Source organism: Pygoscelis adeliae, unplaced genomic scaffold (assembly GCF_000699105.1).
Source record: "Pygoscelis adeliae isolate BGI_AS28 unplaced genomic scaffold, ASM69910v1 Scaffold227, whole genome shotgun sequence".
Taxonomy (NCBI): Eukaryota; Metazoa; Chordata; class Aves; order Sphenisciformes; family Spheniscidae; genus Pygoscelis; species Pygoscelis adeliae.
In genome coordinates this window covers 3,788,230-3,803,504 of record NW_008825100.1, presented here as the reverse complement: position 1 = coordinate 3,803,504, position 15,275 = coordinate 3,788,230, and the positions used below count along the sequence as shown (strand labels likewise).

Below are 15,275 nucleotides of genomic sequence, written 5' to 3'. Positions count from 1 at the left end.
TGAAGAGAAAATACAGCCAGTATGCACATGTCTCACTGCTGGTGTCTGCCTCAGTGCCTGGAGCAGTGTAACAAGCCCCGGCACCTGTGGCAGAAGGACAAAGCACTGGGCATGGTGTGGAGGCCTGCTCAGGCCTTGGGTCAGTGGTGACTTGACAAGACTAGGGGTACGTACGTGAAGGTAGCCTCCGTCCACCTTCGTTTGTGCACTCACTGATGCTGATTGATCTCTGGAGAAATGCACAAATATGCTTCTTTGTGTGAATCCTCCAGTAAAATTAATGCTTGTAACAGCAGTATTTTGTTGGGAGTGAATAATACTGATTGATTGGCTTTGTCCTTACCCTGGGGGGCTGAAAGAACATTTACAGGCTGTCCTCTGAGACCCACCGACCAAAATTCAGGCTCCTTTAATTTAGCCCCTAGGGCTGTAATCTGGCCTTTGCTATGTAAGTCAGAACGTGACATTTTGCTGATACTGTAATCGCAAGGCCGCAGTCAGTGGTAATGTCAGGCTGAAAAGGTTAAACCCTGTTTGCCTTTTTACCATTGTTCAACTTCAAGTCATTTCCCTGCTGCGGAGCTGAGAGAGACTGGACCTTATGGGGGAGCGCTTTTGTGGCCTCAGTTTTGGCTCTCACGTCTGGTGTGCTGGGGCCTGACCTGCCCAGGTAGGACTGCAGCCAGAGCGTAAGATTTTTGTGCCAGTCTATTGTTGTCTAGTGAGAATTAGGGTAGCAGACTTGTACTGTTCTCCCAGTCTCAGTAAGAGTAGCCCCTGAATTCTGTTCAGGGGGTCCAAAGAACAGACATAGGCACATTGTTCACCTGAATGCCACCCACGCTAAATGAAATATCTACTCCAGAAAACAAGTATTTAAAAAAATACCCACCTAAAGTCATTGAAACATAATTATTAAAACTTTTTATGTTACTCTACAGTACAATGTAAATTGTTCCTTTCAATTAAATTTTGAAATACACTAAATTACATCATTTAAATAATTGCAAACTTTTAAGTTCACTATTAGTGGTAGCAGAGATATATTTACATACACTTCTGAGATATATCAGATGCAGCGTTATGTTCCAGTCCCTAAGTCAGTTAAATAACAGACTTTCAGTGGGGGTATACTGCTCTTCCACAGGTTCTACACATATTTGGGGTGTATGCGTCAGAGAGCAAGAACTCCTTTTAGTCTTGTCTGTTTTTATTTTTTCTTTGCTGTGTGCATGCAGCTGAATGAGCAAATTGATACCTACTTGATTTGGATTAAAGATGAAAGACCTTTTTAAACAAGTATTTTGACTGAATATACAGAGGTGAATAATGAAATATAGTCCTTAGGAGTAGCAGTGGAAAACATAATTTCCTCCAACTTTCCTCCCCTGTTGCATAATACTGCACCTAATTTTGACCCTGACTTTACCTAATGCTGATGAAATACAGTCAATGGTGGAAACCTCTCTCATGTTGTCAAGACTGGCTTTCAACACAATCCATGCAATGGTAAGCATCATATATCATTCTCCCACAGTGCAATATTAACAAGTTAAACTCAGTATTTTCCTCCAGAGATCTGCTCCTCGAGGGAAGCCCATCTCTGTATGTACATCAGCCACAAACAGGTTGTGAGTCCTGAGGCTGGAGACCAGAGTTAGGCTGTAATGCTTGCTTCCAGTGCTGCCAAGAGTCTTCATGGGCCAGGCTCCTCCCTGTGTTGTCCATGGAGCAGAGCAAGTTCAGGCCACCGAGGCTCTTGATGGTCCTTTGCATGTGGCACTGGTCAAGCCAAACCTCCCTGCGTGCTGCCCATGCAGGACTCAGGGCCTGGTGTGAGGGGTGCTGATCATGATGTTGGGCAGCGCATTCCGCCGCTTCTTCCAGGAGCCCAGCTCCCTTGAGTACCGCCTGATCTGCCTGAACCAGTGGTGAGTCCGTGCCCGGTCGCTGTCCCGGAACACAAACGCCTCCCGCCTGATCTCAATGAGTTCAAAAGTGTCGTCGCAGTCAGGATCAGTGGAGACGATGCAATTACTCAGCCTCAAGGGCTCCCTGAGCAAATGGAACTTCCCGTTATTTTTGTCCCTGATGAGTACCAGCACAGCGTCCTTCACAGGCCCTGGCTCGGCTGACTCCAGGCTGGACTCAGACACGCGCTTCATGTTCACCAGGAGGAGGACCTGCATGTTCTGGAACTTCAGGGTCTTGCTGCCTTTCTTCACCCACTGGCCGTCGGGGGGCTGGGCCAGCTGCAGAGACCCCTCCATCACAAATCGCGTTTCCTCCCGCAGCCAACCTACAGTTTTGAGGGCGGTTTCTCTCATCTCAATGTTGATGACTTCCCTCTTCTTCTTGCTGTCCTGGCGAAAGGAGCGGAGGGTCCACGTGTTCCCCTCCTGCTTGGTTTTCATGTTGATGTGCTCCAGGTGGGACTCGATGCGGCTTTTGGCCTCCCGCAGGCTGCCATGATCTGGGTGGTACTCGGTGGTGGCCTTGATGATTCTGCTGAGCAGCAGTGGGTACTTGGTGACTCTTTGCAAAGGGGCCATCAGGAAGGACCTCAAGTTCATCCGCCGCAGTGCTGTGTTGTCATTCTGGGAGACATTGAGGAATATTCTGCCGGGATTTAAGAAGAGGGAATTAAATGGTGGCTGTTCTGCCAGCAGATGCTGCAATCCTAAATGCAAATGAACAGTGTGGTGCTGACAGCTGCTGGGCACTGCAGCCCCCTCTCTGGTTTTAACAGCCTTGTGAATTCTGTCTTCTCAAAAACTAACAACAAAAGCTGTGCTTAGCTGCAGAACAGCGATGAGGTGCCTGGACACTAGCACGTAACGTCCTGGCAGTCTTCTATTAAATCGTAAAACAATGAGGGTGTGATCTTTCTCTGGTACACACTGACGTAGGCCCAAGGCAGATACATCAGTTTGTATCAGATTACATTAATTTGTAGCTCCTTTCATCATTAGATTACAAAGTACTCTAAACAAGAATTTGGTACCGTCATCATTTTAAGCTGTTGCAGTGGAAAGAGAGAAGTGACTCACCTGACATTGCCTAATAGGCCAGGGCTAGAAATGGGAAACAAATTCAAGTCATGCATGCTTCACACAGTGGCGTTCCCCAGTGGAAATCCAACTGTGCTCTGGCGCAGGGACTGAGAGCTGTTCTCAGCTGGGTGTTACTTGGTGAAAGTTCAGCCCAGTGGTCAGTGGGCAAACACTGGTACCACAGAATACAGTGTACAGCTGGGGACCAACTGGCTGCCTCAGTGGAGACATCAAGGGGTATTTGGAGAGTAAATTACTCTCCAAATATTTGGATATTTTGGAGAGTAAATTACTCTGCTCACCCCAAGAGAGAGCAGCTCATCACTGAAGAACATTAGCATCAAAACTTTGATCTAGTTGAGTTGACAAAGGCTTCGCCCTCATTCTGGTGCCTTCTGTCCCCAAAGCCTGGAAGAATACACTCAGCCCTTTTCTCACCTGAGCAACTCTTTCTCCTTCTCCAGCGCATTGAGCATATTCACGGAGGAGGACTGCTGAAGACAGTAGGTCTGAAAGGCTGGCAGCATGTTGACGAACTCTAGAAATATTTCGCCGATGCACACGGTCATCAGGTCATCATCACCCTGCAAGCATGCAATACAGCCCCTGCTGGGTTAGCTCGGAAGAGGCACAAGCATGGAGCCTGCGTTCAGTCCTATCAGCATGAATCTACTGCAGGATCTGGTGAACACCAGACCAAAGGTGGAACTAGGCTCACCCTTCCTGGTGGAAAGGCAGTCCCTGCAGGTCCAGGGGGAAGCAGCGTGTGGGGAAGGGAAGGAAAGCTGGCCTAACTGCTTGCTCTTCTACACGTAAAGAGACGTCTTCTCTGCTTCTGTGAGCTCAGCCAGCTAACCAGAGTAGAGGCTCAAAGGCCAGAGGCCAGAGTGAGCCTGCTAGTCAGGAGGGTGTACTGGGGCCCTTCTTGCCAGCAGGTCTGCCATAAGGCTAATGCAGCAGTGCATAAATTAACAGAGAGCATCGAGGAGCAAATGGGCAGAGGAGGCCTCTGGTAACAGAGGTTAACTCAGGTAACAGACATGGCACTTAACAACTTCTGCAGTTGTTCTCAGCAACTGGTCTGGCTGGCTATGCTCTTACTGGCTACTTTGATGCCTAAGTGAAAAATAAATTTCGTGGTAAGCTGTTCTCTGATTTCTGGATGTGTAACAAAATAAGGGAATAGTAAGAATCTGGTGCCACATAATGCTCTTAGCTTTGTCTAGGTGTACGCTGACATGCTCTGCAATCACTACTCATTTGAGCAGCAAGAGAGGGAGCAGCTTTCTGGCTCCTGGAGGCTTCTTGATGCAGTACTGAGCTCTGACTGCAAAGGGCAAGATGGAGGAGGAGATAGGGAAACCCACAGCTGTTTGTAGAAGCCATTGTCTCAATAAATTATTCTGCAGTGCACATCTGTCTTCACTGTGCCAGGTGCATGAGAGTGGTTGTCAAAGTTGCCAGTTTTTGAGGCATGTGTCACTCAGTCTGACATGCAGTGTTTTAGAGAGGGAAAGGAGGGATGTGTTTCCTAGAGAACAAAACATCCTGGTGAGACTGATACAGCAACAAGTGGGTTTTGGTTTCTTGAAGAAAGGAGGGTGTGGAGCTGTTTATGTGTTCTTTGCAGCGATTGTCTGCTGCTCTAGAGTCTTATTTCTATTTCTCTGCCCTCTGACCACCACGCTCATGGGGTAGGAAAGTCCCTTGTGCAAGGCAGGTTCATCAGTAGAAGCAACTGGTACACAGAACTGTAAGGGCCAATTGTCACCAGAGCAGGGAGCAGCCTGTGCTGCCTAGCCCTGCAGCCAGCCTAGAGGCAAGCTGCAATAAACTGCAACCCAAGGCAAATACACCCAAGCCAGCCTGAAGCGAGCCAGCTCAGGGTTGGGTAAGAGCGTGGCCTGTGAGCTTGGTCCCCTCCATCCCTCTGGTGGCCAGACCAAGCTGAGCTCTGTGCCACCATGGTCACATGCTTATCAGTGTCCAAGCTAACTGGCTTAAAGCTAACTTCGGTAATTTAGATTCTAAACTTCGGATCTAACTTCGGACAGTTAGATCCTGTTAATGGGATAAATGAGCTAGACTGCTGATGGCCTGCTAATGTCAGTAGTGTTACCAGCGCAGTGAGTGAGGCCAGCAGCTGTGACCTGGCACAGGTCTATGGAAATCACAGGTTTATAATAGCTGAGGGAACAAGGGACTGGGCAGATGACCAGAACCCGAGAGTCCTACCTCCTGATCCCCTGCTCCATCTATGCTGCCTCACTAACGCAAAACCTATTCCTGTCTGCCTCGTTCGGCCCCTGTAGAGCACGCAGCATCATACCTGGTCAAAGGCCTGATCGATCTCTTCCTGGAGTACGTCCAGGAAGTTCTCGTTGAGGTCGATGAGCTCCTGGATGTTGCTAAAAATGCCCAGGAGCTGCTCCTGGCTCAGTAGGCCAGCTGCCTGCATGGGGAGGTAGAACTCTTCTTTGATGATGCGCAGGTCCTCTCCATAGCTGGCCTCTGTGTTGACAAACTCCAGCACAGACTCCTTGCGCTCTGTCCTGCGCTTGCGGCACTTCTCACAGAGGTCAGCCCGCCTCTGATTGCAGTTCTGCACATCCGTCTCCACTGGGAGGTCCCTTTCTCCACAGTCGGTGCAGGGACGGTGGGCTTCCCAGGCCTGCAGGGAGCTCAGCGTTTCAGATGCCCTGTTCCTCCACTTTCTGGCTGGCATCTGGCCAATGCCACTATCTGCCCTCTCCACATCCGCTGACTTGGTCCGGGTGGCCTCTCTGGGATCCAGGTCATCCCGGACATCATTCACGCCAACAATCCCGCTGTCCGTGCTCAGGCTGCTGACATTGCTCCAATGATGTCTGGAGCGGAGGGAGCCACGTGGGGTGCGGCGGGTCTCATCAAAGCTGCCACCATGGCCAAGGTTGGCTTTTGCTACCACTGGACCTGAGAACAGACACAAATCATTACAGGCACTGCCAGCTGCACAGAGCTCACCTGAGGAGCTCAAGCTGGCACAGCCATGAGTGGTAGGAACCTTGGAGGGGGCAGGCTAGATCGGGTGAAAGCTGTCTCCCCACCGGTTTTGCTGCTGAGACTGGTGAGAGTCAGAAGTAAATGGCTCCCAGGTGAAGCCTGGGGCCTGTCATCCGTGTACTGCCCATACCTGTGAACTCATATGGGCTCTCTCTTCCCCTGCCATCTGCCAGGCAGGGACAGAGACACAGCAGAATAGATCCTGATTTCTTGCACACCTGGGTTAGGGTTAAACCCAGAATGCTTCCCTCCCCCAGGTCATTAGAGTCACTCCATATTTACACCAGTGTAGCAGGGCTCGGCATGTGGCCCATCAACCCCCTCTGAGTGTGCAGAATGTGGGTACCGTAGTCTCGCTCCTGCCGGCGCTTCTGTGCGTGCTGCCGTGCTGCAGCTGCAATCTTCAGCTCCAGCTGCTTCCTCTTCACCGAGTCTGTCGGCATAGGGTCACTGAAGTGTGGCCGCAGCCGGCAATCCCGCTGGGCCTTGGCACCATCCGTGCTCTCATGGACGATGTCAGAGCTGGAGCGGCGGCAGCCGGGACTGGGGGTCTGCAAGAAAGGCAAGTGGGTTGGAGCAAGGCAGTGGTCAAAGCAGCACCTGGTTTGCAGCCACTGGACTTCAGTTGCCAAAGGAGAGAAAAGGCAACTCATCAGCAGTGGGATTGAAAATGCAGCTCTGCTACATGATCATTAGGAAATCCGTCCCCCCAGGTCCCTCTGTCTTGCCTAGTCCTAACAGCAAGGACCCCTCTCCCTTTGCTGTTGTGTAGCTCTGAGTACAGTGGCTCCATGGTGGCTGGATCATAGCTGTCGAATAACCATGAAGAAGTCAACAGCATAGTCCTGGCTAAGGGCCTAAAGTGGGGGCTGAGCCTGTCCTCCAGGGATCTGAGCTAGCTTGCCCCCGTTCTGTGAACGTTTCAGCGCTGCAGGGTCAGGAGCTCCAGCCTCTACGCCTTACCTACATTAGTGGTTTGACCAAGTGGGGACCAGGAGGGGGGTCTGTCTGATCTCCCGGGCAGTCCAGCAATGAGGGGCTGGTGGCACGCTGAAAGCCATGAAGGGATTATTGCTGAACTCCCTGCAAGAGATGCAGCGGCAGATAGGCAGGGGCACAAAACTGACTCCTGTTTCATTAACTGTAATAAGAAAGGCACTAGAAATGCTTCTAACAGAGCTTAATAGCTCATGGGAGTTGGTGTAATTTCAGATCCCAGGCTCCCAGCCTGCCCAGTTCCTACAATGAAGGGATCCCTTAGAGCTTCTGACAAGAAAAAAAATCCTGAACACATGCCCAAGATGAGAGGGGAATTCCTCTCCCTTACATTCCCTGCAGGTGGTGTGTCGCTGGATGTCTCATTGCTTGGCTTGTCCTCCCAGGTCTCTGTTGCCATGGACATCGCTGTGGGCTGCTGGCTGTCCTCTGGAGGTGGGAGATCAGCTTCCCTCAGATCACACTGTCCCTTGGAGGGGGATTTGGCAGCAGTCTCAGCATTGCAGCTGCAGGGGAAGAAGCAGACTCTGATGAACATCACGTATGCAGTTCACCTGCTGTTCCTGACACACATGAGACTGAGCAGCAAGCCCAGGTTCGAACAACCAGCCACAACAGTTCAGGGAAAGTGCAGGCAGGAATCTAGACCGGTTGGCATGGATGGCTGTGCGTGTGCTTCAGGGGCTCCAAACACAGCTCAAATGTAGCAGTGCAAATCGGGTAATTGCACTCATGCCAGCATCAGTCTGGGATATCAAGTCTCGGGTGTTCAACAGGGTATTTTTGTGTCCATAAAACATGAGGTTCTGCCATAGAGACCAGAAAAACCTCTTTCTAAGTAGGCCATATCCACATTTGCTGCTATTTAAAGAGATGTTGTCAACACAGAAACCATATTGCTCATCTGGAAGAAAATCACCTGCTAAAAACCATAATACTTTGAAGAGATTAGAGGATTAAATGAGCTTTCCCTCTGTTTTTCATCTCATATGATCCCAAGCCCGCTGAAACCACTGGAAAGATTCCCTCTGCTTTCAGTAACTCAGGATCAGGCCTTTTGGTGCACTTAAGAGTCCTGAAAAGATTGGCAGAGTCTGTTGTTCTCATTTGGCAATTCTGGGATGCTCTTATTCATGGCTGTCTGGTGCTAACAAGGGCCTGGCCTGGCTGATACAGGCAGCCTGTTCCAACCCCACATTCCCCTCTCTGTAGATAACACCACCTCTCCAGACAGACACAGTCTGGTGCAAAACCACTGACTTGACAGTGCAGTTGACAGGCTGTAGTTTGTCATACTACTTGTGATACATTTTTTTTAACAGACTCTCTAAGACACCTTATTTCCATGCATAATGAAGCCTACTTGGAAGAATATTATTTTTTTCATTTTTGGTTTACTTAATTTTTATGGGCTTCAATTCCTTTAAAAAGAAAGGTTGTCAGGACTGGATATGGATGCTTGTACATAGAGGAAGCCCCTGTCTGGAACATATTTCAGGTTATGCATATATTTTATGCTGAACAAAAGTCTCCCATGACAAAAATCTGCTTCTTCTTAAAGGCTTCACTTGTGAACTTATGCTGGTAGGTCATACTGCTAATGTGCAATTCCAACACTGTCAGCTACAAGCAAACACATGAGACAGACGGGCATTTTCCTTAAGATGAATGACAGTTGGCTCCAATAACAAACCATCAGCCAACACTGAAATCGCTGAAGAGGGAACAAATCTCCCAGAACACAAACTGGGTCTGTTGTCAGGCCAGAAAAGTTGGTTTGCAACTTTCCAGCTGATGCTTTTTCATTTTCCTCCATCTATGCTTCCAGGTCCCAGCTGACACTACCAGAGGATTTACCAACTTAAAAAGAGTTTAGCCGCAGCTGCGCAGCAACAGCACAATGGTAACAGCAGGCTCCTGGCTTTTACTTTTTGCTGTGCTAACTCCCTGCCATGTGGATTTGGAAGTGTCAATTCACCCCGCCAGGCCTCTTCTCCCCAGCCTGTAGAAAGGGGACACCAACATCAGCGCTGTCACAGAGCAGTCTGTAGTACACACTGCATTATCCCCCTTACAGGTTTGCAGTAAGAGCAGCGCAGGCACACAGCAAGGCTGTGTTCCCACCATGGTACTGTCCTGGCCCGGTCCAGCTTAAGAGGTTCCTGTCTCCTTCCTCCCTCCTGTCCCCAGCCACATTTGGGGCACCACTCCTTCAGCTGGTCCAGTGTAACTGTCTGTGTGGCCATGATCTAAAATCAGTCTTGAAATGACCTGGGTTTAAAAAAATATCCTCCCTCATGTATTCCCAGCCAGACCATTTCATCAACGTTTCATTGAGTTGGGTAAAGTATGAACAGTTCAGCTGGGCACACCTGTGGGAGTAAAGGCAGAGGTTAAGGAGCAAGAAACCTCTTGAAGAGGATCTGCCACTGCCAGAAAACCACCATTTCCAAAAGCTGCTCCTGCTCAAACAGCTTCTGGTTGAAACATGCAGAAAGAAGGGACCATGCTGAGGCACAGAGAGACAACGGGATGTGTCCAAGGTCAGTAGCAGAGCTCAGAACCGGAATATTATCTTCTCCTCTTGATCACACCACCTCCCACCATACAGACCATACTCTCAGAGAGAAGCTGAGTTTTCATTTGCCATTTTTACAGTGCTTCAAGATCATTCACTTAAACATGGAAAGTACTCCAGAGTATTACTGTTTCTCTAAGCGAAGCTGACAGTAGGTCTCTGCTGATAAGGTCTGCTGACCAGATGCCATTGCTTATTGTGGTTTCCATAACCCAATGGTTATTGTTATTATTAACCCAAGGGATATTTTTAAAAAATCTCCAGACGTGACCTGCAGTGGGAATAAGAGCCAATGCTACCCAGAGAGCTGAGCTAAGGAAGCGTGACTGGAGACTGAGAAATTCAACCCACCCCATGGCTGGTCAGTTAGAGGTAAGAAAGGCAATGATGCAGCACCCACATTGTGTGAAAGGACATTTCTTCATCCCTGGCCTGACTGCTCTACTTCTAGTTGTGATTAGATCCCTCCTGCATGATGATACTGGCCATGCCGTGTGAGGGTAAGTGCTGCTCCACAGAGTAGTTGCTGTGCACCGCACCACCAGTCTGATCAGAGGGATGTAGACAAAACAGGGAGGATACAAGCAGTTTTGTAGAACCAAAACTTAGGGCTGCTCCTTTAACCTTTGTCCCTGGCTTAGGAGGAAGAGGGGACATCATTGCCAAGAAAAAGGGATATTGCCGCTTCCTCCAGTCCCCTCCCCCTGGCAGAGATCCGGGCTGCCAACGGCTCTACACCAATGCCTGCTCAAGCAGTCCCCTCTGCTCTTACGCAGAGCTGCAGAAGGGGGAACTCTGGCATGTTTCCTTCTATGGGATCAAATCACTTATTGGAATAGGAGTTTCCTGCCTGGGGTTGGTTTTCCCTGTTCTCTCCAAGACAGATGACACGCTTGGGCCAGCACAGGGAGGACAGGTTCTTTCTGAATGTCCTTTTAAATCTCTGGGCCATCATTTCATGGAAGCAGAGGCACTGGATGTGTGGTGTACAACTGGAAATGCACCTGCTTTCCTTCACGGTCTCTATGGGATCCTTCATGGTTGTATCATTGTCCAGGCCAGCAGTTCTCAGCCCTTTCCACATGTTCCTGACTCCTTCTGACTAACGGAAACATTTTTGTGCACTCCTTCCCTGCTGGCACCTGCCTTTCAGACTTGGAGTCCTCTGCTATAGGAAGCTGTTACTGTATCCACCATCCCAGTGTCATCCCAAATACACCCCATCATTCTTTTCAGGAAGCCTTCTTTCTTAGTCATGTCCTTTGCTTCCTTGTGCAGGTTTTTGTTGTCACCTTGTCCCCCATTTCATAGGCAGGAACCCCAGGTCCTTGCACGTCCTTACCCTGAACAATTCGCTGCTTAAACAAGTTTAGAAAGTAGATTATATATTGAAATGTGTACAGAATTTCCACCTACATCTCAACACCCCTTCCGCGCCAGGACTACAACCTAAGTTAAAGGTATCCAGTGACCTATGAGGCGGCTAAAGCCGCCATAATTATGAAGCTGAAAATCAAATCTTCACTGATGAAATATTAAGCCATTTGAATGAGTCTTAAGTAATTAACTATGAATTACTAGGGAGGCAGTTAACTTACCAGACAAAACTGCTTTGTAAAACTGTAACACTTACACAGAAACACGAGAAAGAGAAGACAATTTCAGCTATCTTATTCTGTGACGCTCCATCACAACATCTCTATCAAAGGCTTGCTGAGCTCAGTATCTGTGGAAATGGGACCACATCCCCAGCTTTCAGCTCATTTAATTTGAGACTTAGAAAAAATGTGGCCTGGATGTCAGCAATCATAATTTAGGATCCAAAACATCCAGACAAAGAGTCTCCAACCTCTGCAGTGAGAATCAGCTTGAGTAACAAATGAATATTCAGGCACTTTACAGTCTCGGGTGAAAATGATGGAAAATTGAGAAATTTCCCGATAAAGGAAATGGGATTTTCCCACTAACCAGTACTTTGGCACTGCCAACAGATTTGTCTTTCTCCTGCTATCCTGAAGAAATGACAACCTTTACCATTAATTGTTATTACTATGGAAAATAAACAGGCCAGGGTGAGTCCTTCACATGAAACAACCTCTCTAATACTGGAACCACTGTCATTCTAATTTTTAGATCAATTACCATTTTGGTGTTAATAAAATCACCTCACATATTTTAACAAATCCAACTAGGGAGACTGAACATATTCACAGAAACAAAAAACACTGCAGATATTAAAAGCCAGAAACCACACTGAAACCATAAAGGCCCTGGGCAGAAAGTGTTTGGAGGCTGGAAGAGTAGTAGGAAGAAAGATCATATGCACTACCCAGTTCCTGTATACTTTGCTATGCATGCACCTGAGGCTCCAGATACTAGTCAAACCTTTGATCTGCCCGGAGACAGCTGTTCTTATGCTGTTCTCACGGCTTGTGCCATTCTGTGTATTTCATTTCACATCAATGATAAAAATAGCCTACTCAGTGAAAATGGTTGCATACCATAACTTTCTCATCTGTTTCTTCATTGGGTTTTCATACTCTAGAACAAAGGCACAAAGGCTGGGCTGGACAGCTGAAGGAAGCATTTAGGGCTCTGACACCACCTACTTCCCTTTGGATTATAAAGTTGCAGAAGTATTTCTGCTTGTCACTCTGGCTCTGCCTACATGGGGAGCTTCAGCTCCACAGAAGTTCTTTCAGACAACTCTCATTCCTGTGCAGAAGTCACTATCATCTCCTCTAAAACCCGAGTCCAGTCTCAGAGTTCTAGCATTCCAGAAATACCAAGCCAGTGTACGAGGTTGATGCCCTGGCTTTTCACACACCGCATCTGTGGACGTCAGAAGCAGCCAGGAACCAAGTCAAATGTAATTCTTTGCGAAGCCAGTCCTGAACACCAAGCGTATGGAAACAAACCACTCCACCAACACTTACTCCTCATTTTCCCATCAGCCTTATTTAGTGATAAGACAGGGATAACTGCCCCAAATTCCTAGCTTCCAGAACTTTGCTGATTCCTGTTGGGCCACCTGCTTGCATAGAAAGAGATCCCCATTTCTTTGGCAGGAGGGAGGTAACAGGACTGCAGTGTCCAAAACCAGGACAGAGAAAGCAGTCCTTTTGAACATCTTACCCAGAGAAGGGGAAAACCCTGGTTGGAGAAGAGGGAGGAAGGCTTTACACAAGTATTTTCTGTCACTACTTATGCTGTCTGAGTAGGCAGAAGGACAGTATTTGTGAGTACTTTCACTTGCTGCCTGTACTGGTCTCCAGAGGGTGGTTAAAGGCTCATAGCAGCAATCTTGCTCTCATTTGTTTGCCAGTTCAGTACGTACGGGCCACAAGTGAAAGCACTTGTTGCTGCATGTCACACTACCTAAATTCATGTTCTGCAGTGGTGGGACAGACTCTACACCTTTTTTCAAAGGAATCATCTTAGTACTTTGTATCCCTCTGCTGTCCTCTATTTTTAAAAGGTGTTAAAAAAAAAAAACCTTTCAAGAATTTATTACAGAAATAAAATGGGTGGGAAATTGGGTGTCAGGACTATTAATGGCTGCTGTCTGGACAGGATTAAGGTGTACAAAAAGGCAAAGTCTAGATGAAAATGCTTTTGATGTTTAATCCCATGCAAAGGTGGAGTTTAAGTTCAACAGCTTAAAGACACGTCCATGTGGCTATCAATCAGAGACCCTAAGATGAAAGGCTCTGCCGACAGCGTATTTATGCTACAGGAGTTAAATGTACATATCAGAAGAGAGACCAGATTGTTAACAAGGGAACTGCTTTCAGGTGACCCCACAGAGCATGTTACCTTTTCTTAATAAGTTCCAGGGCTGAACCTATGAATTCATCCTTCATTTTTTGTAGTTTAGCTCCATAGCTGGATAAGTCTGTGGCTTCTAACAGCAGCGATGAACAGCAAGAGGACTGGGCTTCAGAAGCCAGCGACTGCCCTGCAAGGTGGAGGACATCATTTAATTGTCTTGTCTCTCCTTTCTGCTGCTCATCACTGAAGATCTCCTGCCCAGCTCTGTGTATTGCTACTGCCTGCAAAGGTGATCGTGGAATAGGGCTAGAGCAAATGGGGACCAGGGATCTATCCGGGCTGGAGATCTGGAAGGTTCTGTCCTTCACCTCAAGGCTGCTCATTCTGAAACCATCCCATGTGGCTGAATATTGGGAAAAGCCAGCAGAGGTGTGGTTTTCATGGAACACATCGTCGTCATCCTCCGCTGTGACAGCAGCTTCATTCACAGCTTTGGTCCCCAGAGCTTCTGGACAGACGTTCTTATTTTTCTCCTCCTCCAGGGTCTGGTTTGCTGGCAGACCCTTATTCAAGCACTCTGTTGGCCCACTGCTTCTGGCAGATGAATTTGCCTCCTTACTTCTCATTCGCTTGAATTCTTCAAAGGTGGGTATGTACAGCCTCCCTTTGCAGCGGCCTTTCTTGCTCTGTCCCAATGTGGCTTTGACATCTGTTTCCCCATTATATTGTTCCAGGATTTCTGCTGTTCTGCATTTGGCCATCTCATGGCTTTCCCCGGCATGCTGAAGGGGCAAATTGGGGGAGCTGTTCTGCCTTCGGAGCTGAAGCCTCCTCTGAGCCTCCTGCTTGATGTCTTCTGGACTGATGATCCTGTGTGCAAAACACAGTCTCTGCCTCCCTGTGAGGCTGTGCCTGAGAGCAGTGTGTTCCACCAAAACCATGCAGCAGTTGACAGCACAACCGTTCTTGTACTGCCGGCACATCTGGCATTCAAAAAACTCCCGGGCCATCAGGTCAGGCAGGGCCGCCTGTGGACGCACTGGCTTGCAGGGCTCTGCCACTTTACTGCTGTGCAGCCTCAGCTTCTCCTTCAGCTCTTTTTTGGCATCCCCGTGTAGGGCTTTTTCCTCTGCAGAAGGGAAAAGCCACTGAGGCACTTTGGCAAAGGGAGGGAGGAGCACATTCTGTGCTGATTGAGATGTCTGTTTAGCATGGAGAGAAAGGTTTCTCAGAGAGTCCGATGTGCTCTGTACTGGGGCCACATCCACACAGCCTTCTGTCCACTGACTGGTGCCTCTATAGCGAAAGATGATCTCGTTATCCAGGCTCCGGCAGTGAGAATACAGCCCAGAGTCAGCAGGTGTTGCCCAGTGAAGGTTCTCCACGCTCCGATACATCCGTTTTTCCACAGGACTGGCCAAAGGTGCCTTGCCTGTGTGGCAGGAGCCTAGAGTGTGGAAGTCCCCAGAAAAAATATGAGTGTCTAGGTTCTTTAGTGGATGCATACTGCTAACCAAAAAATCCTTTAAGCCATGTTGTGCACAGAGCTGATTATTTTGGCAGCTCAAGATCACCCGGCAGTGTTCCTGTCTCTCATCAACACTGATGTATGTCATAGCAAATGCACATGGAGGCTCTAAGACAGTGGCATCTAGGGGGAGAGGAGGGAGCTGGGGTGTCGCTTAGGTGCCAGTCAATGTCCACAGACCACAGACAGCAAAGTGTGCTGCTGGGTACTCACATAAGAGACCTCTCACATGGGTTGAGTCGCCATGCGTAGAAGACCTGTGAATGGAAGGAAAGATGAGTTACTGAAGCAGCCTGGTGATGACTTG

The 15,275-nt window shown here is 48.4% G+C and overlaps 1 protein-coding gene across 1 annotated transcript; it reads right to left on the bottom strand.

Annotated features, from left to right (window-relative positions):
• Nucleotides 1–1,823: 1,823 nt before the first annotated feature.
• Nucleotides 1,824–14,945, bottom strand: LOC103919642. Its single transcript, XM_009327179.1, has 7 exons — nt 13,486–14,945; nt 7,423–7,597; nt 6,414–6,646; nt 5,674–5,965; nt 5,383–5,643; nt 3,492–3,637; nt 1,824–2,619 (listed from the first exon to the last, which is right to left on the bottom strand). Exons 1-7 carry the CDS (start codon nt 14,943–14,945, stop codon nt 1,824–1,826), a joined length of 3,363 nt encoding a protein of 1,120 aa, XP_009325454.1.
• Nucleotides 14,946–15,275: the final 330 nt, after the last annotated feature.

Excerpts from the sequence above, each read along its gene's own strand:
- LOC103919642 (XM_009327179.1), bottom strand. The coding sequence starts at position 14,945 with ATGCATCCACTAAAGAACCTAGACACTCATATTTTTTCTGGGGACTTC. Across the intron at positions 5,966-6,413 it reads ATTCTGCACACTCAGAGGGG|CTTTGATGAGACCCGCCGCA; the intron begins GTTGATGGGCCA and ends CCATGGTGGCAG. Across the intron at positions 2,620-3,491 it reads AAGGAGAAAGAGTTGCTCAG|AATATTCCTCAATGTCTCCC; the intron begins GTGAGAAAAGGG and ends AAATCCCGGCAG.